This window comes from Apodemus sylvaticus, chromosome 2 (assembly GCF_947179515.1).
Source record: "Apodemus sylvaticus chromosome 2, mApoSyl1.1, whole genome shotgun sequence".
NCBI lineage: Eukaryota > Metazoa > Chordata > Mammalia > Rodentia > Muridae > Apodemus > Apodemus sylvaticus.
In genome coordinates, this window is record NC_067473.1 from 145,434,793 (window position 1) to 145,450,208 (window position 15,416).

The following is a 15,416-nucleotide window of genomic DNA, read 5'->3' on the forward strand; positions in this document are numbered from 1 at the left end:
TACCCAGGCTGGGTCATATCATGAGTCTCAACCTCCTTTTCTTGTACTTGTTTGGTTCCTTCTGATAAGTTAAATTCATACATCTTTCTAACTATTGTCTAATCTGTGTACTCCCAACCAGGGTATATTCTAGAAATTCCACTTGGTGTATTTTTTTTTAGGTATTTTTCTCATTATGTTCACTTTCTTTTACATTCTTGAAAATATAATAGCTATTTTAAAAGTCCTTAGTTGCTAATTCTGTGGTCTAATGTTTTAAAAAAATAGTCTTGCTTAAAAAATAGGCTAGCCTGGAACTCAGTCCTCCTGCCTTATATTCACTCTCCACCCCACTCTTTTCCTGTATCCGAGTATGGAACCCAAGTCCTCACAAATGCTAGGGAAGCATTTTACCAGAGCCAAACCCAGGTATATAGTGTATAGTTTCCACTCTTAGTTGAGCCATACTGTCCTTTTTGTACACCATGCCTAATACCTGGAAGCAGGATATTCTGGGGTTTGAGGCTGCATTTCTTTATATTTTCAACCTGTAGGTAATGATTCCTGGGCACGGTGTGTGTGTGTGTGTATGAGTGTTACATATCAGATATTTGTGATTCCTAACAGTAGCAAAATTAGTTATGAAGTAGCTACAAAATCATTTTTATGGTTGGGGGTAACCATAACATGAACTGCGTTAAAGGGTTGCAGCATTACAAAGATTGAGAACCACTGCTCTAAAGAGTGTTAGGCTTTCTCATACTGTCAAACTACTAAGGCTTTTGTCAAAGCTGCTTGGCTTCAAGAACAAACTTACAGTGGATGTGGTATAGGCCTTTAATCCCAGCACTCACCGGTGGGGCAGAGGAAGGCTAAGCTCAAGGCCTTCCTTGTCTCCATGCTTCTTCAGCTCCAGGATAGCCAGAGCTTCATAGACATTGTCTCAAAACAGAACAAGCAAACTTCAAAGTTAACTGAAGGTGTACTCATATGGTGTTTGAGACAGATAGCAATATGTAGCTCTATCTGCCCTAGAAATCACTATTGCTGGCCTTGAATGTGTAGCAGTCCTGCCTCTGCCTCCCAAGTGATGGCGTCACAGGTGTGCCAACCATGCCTATCATCTTCCTTATAACTTTCCCTAGTGTAGTAGTATTACGTTGTTCTATTTACTACTCTCCGGTGTGGACTCCAAAGATTGAACTATTGTTCTCTGACCACATAGAACTACCCTTCCAATCCTAAGCTCACAGGTCATAGTTTCACTTACTGTGGCTCCCTACCACCTCAACTGGTCCTGAGAGGGTAACTGCAAAGAGTCCCTTACTGCCGTGGGATGTATCGCATCTCTCTGTTGAAAGCAGCACGTAGCATAGGAAGCCAGGCTTGTCCTTAGGCTGACAGATTTGCACGCATTTTATGAGCTGATCAACAGAAGGTCCTTTCAGCCTTCTTTTTCTCATGGACATCATGGAAAACAGGAAGCTGTGGTTTCCATATAGTTTCTGGAGGACTTGGGTTCTGTGGAGTGACTTGAGAGACTGTGGGAAAGTCCTGGCAATCTCATTTCACTTCAACATGTTACAGCAAAACAAGCCTATAAGTATAGTAGTTTAGTTTATGAAAAGTAAGAGATATATGGAATGAGCACAACAGGTTGGCTTTGGGGTTCTCCTGAGGTAAACTACCTTGTTATCTACCTGAGGGTTCGGTGAGTACATATACTTATGTTGTGGCTGAGAAAAATAATACCCCTCCCTCTGGTTCTGCAGCAGGTAAGGCCAAGTTTGGGGTGAAGTAGGCTAGAACTCTTTCTCCTTACCAAGTAGGTAAGTCCTCAATCTCTTCTGCCAAATACTTACCTGAAATACAGCGTGAAGGTCTACTAAAAGAGCAGGCTTCAGTGGATGACAGAAACTTCTATGCAATATGGTTTTATTAGCTTGGAAACAGTCTGAACCAAAAGATAGTTAAAAATGGCCAAAAATATTTAAAAATAATAGTCATTTGTTCCTTACATGAATACTTTCAGCTGAACATTAAATTACTAAACATGGAATCCCAGTAAGGCAAGTGAACACCCAGTGTTGCATGTGTGGGCACTCCTGGGTGTGGAATCTTGGTAGCACTGGGACTCTTTTTCCCCGTTGTTTGGAGGTTGTTCCAGAATAGGTAAAAGGAAGACCAGGCTGCCTGTGTTGTCACTGCTCGTTCTGTTGGCCCTCTGTGATGGAGGCTGACACAGAACCCTGGCCCTTGTTGACATCACTGATGCACACCCACTGTCCATCCACCGACTCTTTCCACAGGGTCACCTGCAAGTTAGTACACAAGAGTCACAGATCTGTGCCTGTTCTGCTACTCCTCAGCCACATCAGTGTAGACACAGACCAAGGGAAAAAGCATTTACCCCCACTACACTTGCTCAAAATGCAGGGGAAGGACTAATCCACGTTCCATAGGGGACACTGCTTTAACTAGAGTGACAGAGCAAGTATGTGGCTGAGAGCAGGCCAGGTTGGGCCATCGGGTGTCACCAAGTGTAACAGCTAGGTTGGGCCATCGGGTGTCACCAAGTGTAACAGCTCAAGCTAGACAGAACACTATTATATTAGGGACCATTGTAGAGCAAAGAGCTGAAATGGTCTATCCCTGGAAAGAAACTGGAAAGAAACTGAGTAGTTGTTTTCTAACAACACTGACTGTGGCTCCTAGGAAGGGCATGTGCCGTGTGTGGCTCTCCTGTACCTGTTACAGAAGCAGGATCCTTATTTCATATGTAGGGTGAGAAATGGCCCGAAAAGGCAGACTGTAAAATGCTTCAGGAATGACAGCTAATATCAGGTACAAAGAAATAAAGGCGGATGACTGTCTTTGGGATGGGACCTGCAGGTCTGTTCTGGAACTGCAGAACAGAAAAGGCTACATGCAGAGGGTGTTAAGAAATGCTCATACTCTCTTAGCAATGAACAATGTTGTCTGTGTTAACTTTAAGAAGGGAAGCCACTATGCTAAATGAGATAAGCCAGCCACAAAGGGACAGAAGGTAGAGTGGGTAGTGAAGGAAGCTAGTTAATGAACACTGAGTTTGTTTTATAAGCTGAAGGATTCTGAAGATCACTCTCACAGTGTCAACACTCAGTGCTTGATGTCTCTCTCTCTTACCAGGTCAGAAGCAGGAGGTGAGCTTAGGAAAGAGCCCAGGCTACACTGCAGCTATGCAGCCAAGTCCTGTTCTGTGTCCTATAGGACAATACTTCTGAGGGTTGAAGAGACTGGGAGATGATTCAGATCTCTATCAGCAGGTGAAAAACCATTAGGGCCTCTATGCTTGCCCTGGAAATGGGGTATACCTTATTGTCTCCACCTGACACGGCCAGGATGTTTGCTGTGATGGACCAGCTCACGTGCCACACAACATCATTGAACTTGTGTAGGAGTTTAGGTGACCACATATTGCCTGAGGCATCATCGCAGGTCCAAATAAACACTCGACCATCCTAGGGAAAGAGACACATCAGGAGATGGGGGGCACAGCATTCTCTGCAGGGGGAGTTATCTGTACCAGCAGAGCGGGAGGGAAGCCACATTAAAGAGTGTGCTCCAATGTCCTGCTTCTGAACCTTTCACCCTAGACACATATCACAAATGGGCTGGGGCTCTGGATTCTGTGGTTTCAGGGACAAATCCAGGATATTGCTATACATAGTCTGCTTTTCATCCTGGCTGGCTAGTGTCTCATGTGAACAGGGACAACCATCTTACAAACCATGCAGAGATGGACCAAATGAACAAGAATGTCCAATAAAAACACTAATGGACCTGAAGTCCTTGCCTCTTATTTCTCATCCTAGTGATGACAGGAAACAAGGGAAGAATGACTAGTACATGGACACAAGGCACCGCCATTCCTCCTCCATGAGGGTCAGGAGGGACCAAACTTGGCTCTGAGCTTACCCCTAGTTCTCAAGCTACATCAGACTCACCTCATTGTAAGCTGGCCCTTCAGGGTCCTTTTGTTCTCTGCCCAAGTAAGGATGCCTACTATCCACCCTTCACTCTGGGCAGACTGGAAGGAACTCACTCAAGGGTAAACATGGGGGATGCTCTCATGAGGGGTTGCTGACCTGAGAGCAGCTGGCAATGGTGCTGGTGGGCAAGCCAATGGAGGGGGCCCAGGCAACATCTCGGACCCAGTCGCTGTGTGCCTCTAGCTTTTGCTCCTCCTTCCACTGGCCATCCTCCTCCTCCCTGCAGAGGAAACCAGAGCAGGAATACAGTGGCTGGTTGGCATTCCCACCTTGGGTAAAGGGTTCACCTTTCATGTTTTCTTCAATAAGACCAATAAGTAAAATTTGCTTATCGCTTATCAACCTGCCCATAAGGTCCCCAGGAAATGCCGTTTCATCCATAGCTCCAAAGTTTGGGGAATACTAAAGTGCTTAGAAAAAGAGCAAGGTGTTCTAAAAAGGAAGTCCTAACAGACTGAAAACAGTCTGTTTACTGTTAGGGAGAAAGATGATCTTGCTTCTTGTATACTGTAGCTGAGCGATGACTGGCAGAAGAGATGTCCACACAACTCACTGACCTCCACAGCTTGATGAGGTTGTCACAGCCACCTGATGCAAACTTCTTGATGTAATTGGGTTTCTGCCCTGACGGCTGGTCTATAAGGCTTCCAGGCACCACAGCTGGGGCCCAACTGACAGCATTACAGCCAATCTGCAGAGAGGAATCTGTGATGATGCTATGTTCTTGCATAGCAACAAAATAAACTTTTCCATGCACTCCTGGTGATTTCCCTCTAGTTGTCAGGACTTGGATTACAGCACACAGACAATGTGATGAGCAAGAATCGGGCACTGATGGAATAACCAGCATGGGAGGCAGGGTAAAGGGACATGGGACAGCAAGATTATTGACCACTGGCCAACCAACCTAGCCAAATCCATGCACTTCACATTCAGTAAGAGATCCTGTCTCAAAATGTGAAGAGCAACAAGGCAAGACACCTGATGTCGACTTTGGGCCTATACATTCACCTGCACTTACCCATACTACTAACAAATACACACACAGTAGGGGTTAGCCTTAAAGGCAAATATTAGACCAACAGACTACTCAGTAAAACCCCTAAGGGCCAGAGTGGTATGTTTCAAGTCCTGAAAGAAAATAAAGGACTATAGTGCAGAATCAAGAGAGAAATGAGCAAACTGGGCAGTGGTGGCGCACACCATTAATCCCAGCACTTGGGAGGCAGAGGCAACCCTGTCTTGACACCCCCCACCCCTAAATGAGCATAGTCCAAGGGGACTTAGCCTCAAAACTAGCGCTTTGTGAATGGTGGAGAGTCCTGTACCAAAGGAAGGAAGGAAGACTACTCTCAGAGCACACAGAATAGAAAATACCACTAGAAATAGTAGACATGCAAATGAGGACAGTAAAGGAACATTAATAACAGTGAGTCATCAAACCACAAAGATAAGCTAGAAAAAGCACATTAAGGAGGGCTTAAACTAGATGACTTTTCATGGTAACTGATTGTGACTTTCTCACTTTTCTTCTTGGTGACAGGCTCTAGCTACATAGCTGGGTTGGGTTGGTCTAGGCTTGAGCTTCCCTTCTATCTCAGTTTCCCAATGTAAATAATCTTAACTTACCAATTAGGACACAGACTAGGCCTGGGTGGGAAGATGGTTCAGTACTTGTTACAAAGGAATGAAAACCTGAATTTCGACCCCTAGAACACATGTTAAAAAGCAGGCATGAGCCTGGTGTGGGGGCATAAGCCTTTAATCCCCACACTCAGGAGGCAGAGGCAGGTGGATCTCTGAGTTGAGGCCATCCTGGTCTACAAATCAAGTTCCAGGTCTACACAGAGAAACCACCACCACCATAAACAAAAAACCCAACCAACCAGACATAGTAATGTGCACTTGCCCAGTTTGGCACTACTAGGACAGAGAGAGGACCCCTGAAGCTCACTGGCCAGATAGTCTATCCAGGTCAGTGAGCTTTGGGTCCAGTGAGAGACTGCCTCAACAAAGAAGATGCACAGTGACAGGCATCAGACATTGAACTGCCTCCACATGAATATGAACATGTATACATGCATTTTCTACATACACACAAACAGAATAACTTTGAACAAGAACCAACAATATGCTTGATGTAACTCACCTTAGCAGCAAAGACCGACAATAAAAGTGAAAGGCTAAGAAATCAAGCAGTCGATCGAAACCAGGCAATAATAGTACCTGACAAAACAGACTTAAAGACTGTTTTGTCTGTAGTAAGATACAAAGGTCACACGATCAATTGATATAAAAAGGAAGAGAGGGCCTCAGATAGTGTTAGCAAATCCAAAAGTCTGAAATAATTTCATATTTTTGATAAAAAATGGACCAAGACTGGAAATCAACAGCAAGAGAAATTGGAAATTAAATTTGGAGACTGACATGGCTAATCTTCACTATCGACTTGATTTAGAACCACCTTGGAAACAACTGGGGATGTATATGAGGACATTTCCAGAACACTCAACTGATTGGACACAGCACCATCCCAGGGGCTTAGGATCCTTGACTGCATAAAAAAGAAAGTAAGCTGAACAGGAGCCTTTATAGCTCTCTCTCCTCCTCTCATCGCTCTCTTCCCTCCCTCCCCGCCCCCACCCTACCCCTTCTCTCTGCTTCCTGACTGCTGATGCCTGTGACAAATTGTCTCACAAGGCTAATGTCAAAATAAGCCAAAATAAGCCTTTCCTTTCTAAAGTTGCTTTTGTCAGAGATTTTGCCACAGCAAGGAGAAAAATTACTTATATATACTATAAATAGTTTTGAGCAGTAAGTTACTAAAGAAATTAAGTGGAAAATAACATTTCTTTTTTGAGGTTTTTTTGTTTGTTTTTTGTTTTTTGGAGACAGGGTTTCTCTGTATAGCCCTGGCTGTCCTGGAACTCACTCTGTATGTAGACCAGGCTGGCCTCGAACTCAGAAATCTGCCTGCCTCTGCCTCCCAGAGTGCTGGGATTACAGGTGTGCACCACCACCATCCAGCTTTTGTTTGTTTTTGAGACTGGGTTTCTTTGTGTAGCCCTGGCTGTCTTAGAACTCATTCTATAAACCAGGCTGGCTTCAAGCTTGGAGATCTGCTTTCCCCCCCCCCCCCAATGCTGGAATTAAAGGTGTGAGCTGCAATTGCCCAGCTTGAGAAAATTTCTTAAATAAATGTAAATGCAAACATCAAAAGCATACAAAACAGAAGTAGTACATTAAGAGGAAAAATAGCAAAAGCAGTACAAAGAGGGAGCTTTACAATACTGAGATCCTACATCCAAATAGAACACAGCTCTAGTTCCAGGAGAACCAATGACTGTGGCCTTCAGAGGCACTGTATTCATGTATGTGTATACACACCCACACTAAAATCAACTGGTATAAGTGCCAACAATACACGAAACAATGTCTAGTTACTCAAGAAGTATAAAAACACCTTTCTGTATTAGGCAAAGGAGCCATCAAGAAGACAGCAGCAAACTTGGGGGTGGATGAGGTGGGGGAAAGAATGCTTAGATTGCTGGCAGCAATGGTGAGGGTGAGGAGGGTATGAGTTACTGCAGCCACTACAGAAAAGAAGAACTACAGGGTCCTGCTCTACCACTCCTGGATGTACACCTGAAGGAGTTTTAGCACAGCACGGGAATAGTTCAACCATCCACATTACTACTATTCAAAGTTAATAGTTACTACTATTCAAAGCAGCTATGACCTGGAGCTCTGTGTACACCATAAAAGAAAACAGCCTAGACATACAATGGAATTTCTATTCTGCCACGGAAGAATGAAAGTATTTCATTTGCAGGATAATAGATGGAATGGGAGATCATGTTAAGTCCAACTCAGACAGCTGTTGTATTTTCTCTCATATATAGACTATAGACATAAAAAAACCAAGACATGGTAATCCTGACAAGAGACTATTTGGGAAGAGGAAGTTGACTATTGAGACAAAAGAGGGTAACAGGTGAATATGATCAAACTACAGGATATGCATGTATGAAAATGTCCAAACTTGTAATTTTATACAATGAATATATACTAATAGAAAATGCAAAAAGGCAAAGATGAAATTGACAGATTACCCAACTGTTTCATAGATATATACCTAAGGGTAGGGAATTAGAAACAGATACACAAAACCATAAACAGTCATAGCAACATTTACTAATAAAAACTGCAGATGCCCATTATCAGACAGGTTTTGTGTCAAATCACTAGTTGACACATGCTATGACAGACAAACTGAAAAAGAATACTTGCTAGTTTGTTCATTTGCTCCTTTCTAATGGTTTTTCTAGATAGAGCTTCTTTGTATAGCCTGTCTGTCCTGGAACTTGCTCTGCAAACCAGGCTGGTCTCTGCCTCTCAAGTGTTGAACTTAAAGGCGTCTGCCACCATGCTCATCCATTTGTTCTTTCATGTGTGTTTTTGAGAATTACAGGACACCCAGTTAGGGGTTCAAGAAATATGAGTTTTGGGCTAGAGAGACAGCTCAGAGGTTAAGAGCACTGACTGCTCCTCCAGAGGTTCTGAGTTCAAATCCCAGCAACCACATGGTGGCTCATAACCATCTGTAACGGGATCTGATGCCTTCTTCTGGTGTGTCTGAAGATAGCTACAGTGTATTCATATACCTAAAATAAAATCTTTTTTTAAAAAAAATTGTGTTAAATATGAGTTTTCACTTTCTACAATGCTTTCTGGCCTATTTCATACCTAAGGTCCAAGGATCAGAAAGAATAGAGAACTAGATCTCTAGGCCATTCTTCAAAACTCACTGAGTTCTGGAGACTTACAATGATTGCCAGCCTCAGGCTTCTGTAGCAAGGTGGCTGGTGAAAGTGCCCTCATTCTTCTGTCCCCAACCTGGTCTTACTAGGAGAAAGCAGTGTCACCTCTGTCTTGGGCTGAGAAGGCTGGCGTAGCTGCTGTCCCCATAGCAAAGCGGCTCCAGCAAGTCTAACCTATAACCTTCCCAGCCACCTCTCAGCAGGGATACCCACTCTTCTAGAAGCACAGAAAACTTTAATATAACAACTGCTCCCTCTTCCATGCAAAAGGCAGGGGTTGGACTCACCGTGTGAGCGTTGTTAATCTTCTTCACTTCCCACTGGCCTTCCCCTGTATAGGTCAGCAGTGAGATGGCTCCATCTGAACTCCCACAGGCCAGGATCAGGCCATAGTCGTGAGGGGCCCAGCAGACAGAGTTCACTGTGGAAACGAGGTACAGTGAGAAGAAGGCTTTCACCCTACATCTACTATTCTGCTAAATTCTTAGACAAACCACAGGGATTGCCAGCAGCCTGTGGACATTTGGCCAAATGAGGACAAATTAACACCTAATAGCATTTCTTAAGTCTGTCTTCACAAAGCAGGAGGAGGGGCACCTGAGATTCAAAGCTGAGCCTTGGAAAGCCTCACTGTTCTTACTAAACCTCTTCTCTGGACTGGCCTTGGGGACTGACCTCTGCTGTGGATAGACTAGTGAAAAGAGCCAACAAATGTCCAAAGGATGGAGAACAACAGAAGGGTCTGGGATGTGCCCAGAACCGGGCCTTCCCCACCGTAAGACCTTCCTACTCACCTGCCAACTCTGCATACCTGAGGAGTCGTGTCCTGAGTGCTCATGGGTCTTTTCCCAAGTGCCATTTTCCTCCTTCCAGATAATGACTTTCCGGTCATAGGAACAGGAAGCCAGGATATTGCCGTACATGGGGTGGGCCCAGGCCACTTGCCACACTGGCCCCTCATGTCTAGGAGGGAGGGAGGGAGGGAGGGAGGGAGTCAGAGGCTGCTCAGAGGGTCAGGGGACACACAGTACCAATTCCCTCTGGAGAGACGACACCATGTTCCCACTGTCTTAGTTTTTTGAGGCAGGGTCTCATACTGTAGCTCAGGTTAGCCTTGACCTTGTGATCCTCCCAAATGCTAGAACAAAAGGTATGTAGCACCACACTTAAATTTTGTTTGTGTTCTACTAGGTTTAGAATGAGAACTTTGCATCTTGAAATGATTTACTAAAACATTAAATTGCCTCTTTGCCAAAACCAAGTAACAAGTGGCAGGTCTAACAATCTGTAATTTCAAAGTCATAATGAGCACAAACGATATTCTCAGACAACTACACGTTTGACTTTTCTTGGTGACAAAGTGACAGGTCTATAGTCATTACTGGAGTTTCCAGCCTACATCCAAAATAGAAGGAAATGGCAAATTCAGCATCATATAAATAAATGTCATTTTCTCTGTCCCAGTTTGCCAAACTTGTCACTCTATTCACAGAACTCTAGCAGATCCAGGTACCCAGGTAAGGAGCCCACACTATGTCAGAGGCTCTGATGGAAAACAGGGATATGACCATGAAAATGAGCCCAGAGCCCAAGAGTAAGTAGGGGAGAGGAAAGCAACCATCCTTTAAATAATCCCTGGCCATCTATCTGCCTGGGCATGCAGAACAAGAGGATGTGTAGTTTGTCTTACGGGCCCAGCGAGATGGCCTAGGGGGTAAGGCACCTGCTGTGTAAGCCTGAGTTCAATCCCTGGAAGCCATGGAAAGGTAGAAGGAGAGAGCTCCACAAAATTGTCTTCGGACTGCCACATATGAACCTGCACATGTGTCCCAAGTAAGTTCATCTCATGGGCATACTTCCTAAATGACACTTCAGGGGAAATGCCTGAATGTGTGCAGGTTGGTACTGTAGTGTTCATTGCTTCTGAACACAGCAGTGATTACCCACATCAAAGATATTGAGGATGGGCCCCGGAGAGAGTCAGGATTAGCCCATCTGGAGCTAAGCAGAGGACAGGCTTCAAGAGACAATGTGCCTCACCTGCCCAGGTCTGGTGGTAGAACCGGGATCATACTTGAATGTCTCTGAGCCCTTACCTACACCTCTGCTAAGGGAGAGGCACCTGGGCTCTAAGCATCCTCACTGCTGAATGTACTCTGGGGTTGCTCTCAATCTGTGCTTTCACGCTTCCTCCCAGGCCTGAGATTCCAGTTATCCCGCAGCCCTCTCCATGTTTGTTTACACTTACCCTCTGAGATCTGCGATGAGGATCTGCCCTCCGTTTCGCACATCAAAAATCTTGACGGACCTATCCGAGGAGCAGGTTGCTAGGCGGGTGCCATAGTAGTCCATCTGTGCATCGTGCTGCAAGGAGAGGACAGCTAGGGAAGCCTGCAGGGCGGGCGGCCGCCCCCAGCTGGGCCTAGCACAGACCCCAATCAGGGTTCAGGAACAGTCAGCTGTCACCTGGAGTAGTTGGAAACTTCCAAACAAAGTGCTGTGTGGACCCTAACATTCCTTTGTCACCTCTCTACTCAAGGAAAAGGATTCTTCTGGAAGGTCATCTTTGTACTTTGTCAGGCCTTGCTCTCCTGGTAAGTAAGCTTACAGGTCCATTAAAAACCCTTTTCAGCAAAGTGCTAGCACGCTGGTAAGGAAGGCACAGTGTCTATGAAGGAAGTTCTAGCTCCTTAGCTTATCTGTTATACAACCTTGGGAAAATTAGCTTATTTCTTTAACCTTCAGTTTTCGTATCTTAAGAAGGATCTAAGGAGCACATGGGCTTCACAGGTCCTTGAAGGGTGGGATGACAAGTTCAGAGAGCATGCAAATGCCTCTAACCACTAGACTGCCTCCTCTGGTCCCAGGGAGGAAACCAAGGCGGGTCACTGGCAGGGTGCCTAGACTGGATCTTATTGCCCTTGGGGCCATGCCAGTTCTAGCAAGTGGCCTCATAGCTAGACTACTCACCACCAAACCCAGTTAGATGCACAGTTTTGCATTAGCACCCCCAAAGCAAGTGCTGGTGGTCAGGTGTGGAGGTCAGGGACCTCACAGGAAAGCCTGAGGCCACCAGGCCTGGGCCCTGCTCAAAGGCTGCTTGCATTGTGTGGCTCCAGGAAGCAGGCTGTATTTTTCAGTGAGAGACTTCAACCTCTGGACCTTCCCTAGCAACTCCACACTGTGCCCTATGTTGGCCTATCAAGAAACGCCCTGAGAGGTAGGGCCTGGTGTGGACTACTCTCTGGGGTACAAGTGTTCTTGGTCTTGGCCCTACGCTTTCCCTGGGGCTGTCACACTTCCTACTCTCCCTCACTAACTCCCTCCCTCCCTTATTTCCCCCTTTTCTTTTCTTTTTTCTTCCTTCCTTCCTTCCTTCCTTCCTTTCTTTTTTTTTTTTTTTTTTTTTTTTTTTTTTTTTTTTTTGGTTTTTCGAGACAGGGTTTCTCTGTGTAGCCCTGGCTGTCCTGGAACTCACTCTGTAGACCCAGCTGGCCTCAAACTCAGAGGCCTGCCTCTGCCTCCCAAGTGCTGGGATTAAAGGTGTGTGCCGCCGCCCGGCACTAACTCCCTTTCAATAGAGCTAAGAAGCAGCCTTAGGAGAAAGGCAAGTGGGAAGATGACTGATTGTCAAACCTCTGCAGCTTTATTCTCAGAGCAGGGTACTATGCTGGCCAGAGACTGGAGGGCCTGAACTGTACAGCAGAACCAGGTCCTCACAGCAAAGATAAGCCACTGTTAAAAACCCACCAACCTACATGACCTCAGAGGTCATGAAGGAAAATGATTAAACCCCAGATGTTTATGGCCTGCTGGGAACTAATACACAGTCAAAGCACTCCCTGAGGGGAATGCCCGCGTCCAGGCCCAGGAGAAGGGCTGAATGAATACTTACAATCATGTCCTCATGGGAGGTGTCCACAGTGTTAATTACTGACACCTAGGACCAAAGACATTTTGTGAATTCACTGACAGCAGCCACAACAGTTATCTCATTAAAGTACCAATTGTTTCTGAAGTTTTTCCAGGCATTCATTCATTCACTCATTCATTCATTCACTGGCATGCTCATTCTATAAACACTTTCTTTTTATTATGTGACTGGCCCTCATTATGTAGTTCAGTCTGGCGTTGAACTCAGTATCCGCCTGCCTCAGCCTCCCAAATGCCCGGATTACAGATGTGCATTTTCACTCCCAGCTAAGGCTCTTCTGTGTGTTAAGCACATGTGAAGGACTGCAGTGTGGAGTGGCAGCTCTTGCCTCACAGAAGCTCATGGTAAACAACCTGCCAGTAGCCTCATCAGCCATACTGTGCTTTCTGCGGGCAGAAAGAGCCCAAGATGAAGGGGATACACAGCTGCCTTAAGGAATGAGAACATTGCTACTCACAAAGAAGATGTAATCCAATCAGGAAAGGTTCCCATGGGCACCTTTCTGATGCCAAGCGAGTCTGATAGCCCAGACAGTTTATGTGGAACAGGTTATAATTCATGACCAGGATTTGACTTTAGCTGTCTCTGAGGCTACTCTCGGGACTACTACTAACTGTGGAAGGCCTGTCTAAACTTCTGCTTGTGGGACTCAGGTCTGATAGTCTGTAGAGGCCAAAACCATTGTGATGGGCACCAGTGATTTCCCCATTCATTTTAAATCAGCCTTAGCTAGTCTCTTGCATACACAAAAGTCATAGAGAGCTGCAGTACTTTATGCTACTTCTCTGCTGGAGAAGGTAAGCTCCCTGAAACTCTCTGTAGCTTTGACACATTCTCTGGCTGGCCTAGAACTCACTACATAGACCAGGCTGCCCTCAAACTCTGAGATTTACCTGCTTCTGTTTTCTTGAGTGTTGGGATTAAAGGCAGGCACCATCACATACCTCAGCTTTGAATCTCTTTAAGTTATTTAGCACAAATGTTTTACAGATAGAGAGAACACAGCGACTATCTACTAAATTAATAGAAGAGCAAAGATTTTATTTTATTGGCTCATCCACTATTAAATTCTTGGGAGGGAAAAGTGGACTGAAAAGGTGGCTTCCAGTTGAGACTGACATTTCTACCATTTCCAACAAGTCACCTTTTCCAGTGCAAACTTTGTCATTACAAAGCCTGACTCCTCAAGGCAGGTGGGGTGTTGCAGATCCTTAACACTCTGGAAGCTCAAGAGGATGTATCAAGAATTCTACAATAGCCTGGGCCACTTTTCAGAAAGGTAGACCCTGGCAGAGTACGGCAGCAAGGCATTCAGAAGGCACACACTGACTAAGTGTGTGTTTCCTTGAGAATTCTAAATGCTCTGAAAAGTTTCTGCAAAGAGTAGAGAAAGAGGAATGGCACCTGCTTGGAGACAATGGCATTTCCCAGTGAGCACCGAGAGGCACCAGGTGCAATCAATTGTAGTCAACAGACAAACTAAGCAACTTAAGGTGCCAGTGAAGTGAAAACCTTATCCAAACCGCACTGCTGGCAACAATCCATCTACTAACCCTCTAACCTGCCCCTCAACACACACCAATATGAGGTGGGTGATGTGCTCAAGAGTCCCCACAATCCCGACTGGCTCAAGAAAGAGTAGTTTTATATTGGTGACCCATAGGACCTTGGAAAGCTGGCATCCTTCTGACCATTCTTAACCAGCAGCCATGGGGTATAATCCACACTTTGGGATGCTATGTTTTAAAGCTCTTGGAGCAGTCCTCTGGAGCGTTTGACACTTGTGTGCTTGCTGGAACACAGTAAGCTGCAGCATTCAAAACAATTCAGCTCATCAGAATCACACCAAATACAAACTTAGAATGGACCTGCGTAAGAGTCTCCAACTTGGCGACAGAAGAGCCAAAGGTCAACATAAGGAGGCAGCTCTTTGCACCGCTGTGCCAACCAGGGTCTAAGGCTTCCAGAGTTCCATTCACTTAGTGTCTCAGGGCGGGGGGAGGGGGGAGCGGGGCAGTGAAGATATATCACAAATACCATGTAAGTTCAAAAATAAAAAATAAAAAGTTGAGACGATGCCCTGGAGCCACTTAGCTAGGCCTGCCATCAGTTTCTCGAAGGGGCCATCACACGTGGGCATCCTGTGTCCAAGCAACTGATCCCTCCACCTCCTTTGCTGAGGTAGTAGGTGGCAGGACCGAATGATTAGAATTTGGATCATAGCTTGCCACTGTCCAGGCCAAGTGTTGATGATAGCAGCATCTGCTCCGCAGGCTACGCGCAGGCAGGGGATGTGAGCGATAGTGGGAACTTACTAAGGGCTTCTTAGGCAGTAGATCCTATGATAGCTTTGGCTGTTTTTCCAATTCTGGAGGACAAGACACGAGATGGGCAGGAGGTGGCCCAGCAGCCCGGGCCTCTGAGTTCCGAAAGGCCCAGCGGCCTTACTTTAGCTCCCGTTCCGAGACCCAGAGGGGAAGGACACGCAAACCTTGAGGACGTAGAGGTGGTTTGTCCCAAGGCCACGACTATCGCAGGGAATCACAGCACTTACCATAGCTGCAGCAGGGGCGACTCACAGCCTCGGACGTGGCAGCTCAGAACGCTTCACTTCCGGTGCCGGCCCGCAGCCGGCAGGCCGTCACCCAGGAG

The 15,416-nt window shown here is 45.7% G+C and overlaps 1 protein-coding gene across 1 annotated transcript; it reads right to left on the reverse strand.

Moving 5' to 3' along the window:
• Positions 1-1,897: 1,897 nt before the first annotated feature.
• On the reverse strand, positions 1,898-15,416 carry Sec13 (SEC13 homolog, nuclear pore and COPII coat complex component). The gene is made up of 9 exons (XM_052174565.1): positions 15,319-15,416; positions 12,726-12,770; positions 11,079-11,194; positions 9,642-9,793; positions 9,118-9,251; positions 4,568-4,701; positions 4,107-4,230; positions 3,333-3,479; positions 1,898-2,294 (listed from the first exon to the last, which is right to left on the reverse strand). The coding sequence occupies exons 1-9, from the start codon at positions 15,319-15,321 to the stop codon at positions 2,181-2,183; spliced, it is 969 nt and encodes a 322-aa protein (XP_052030525.1). The 5' UTR covers positions 15,322-15,416; the 3' UTR covers positions 1,898-2,180.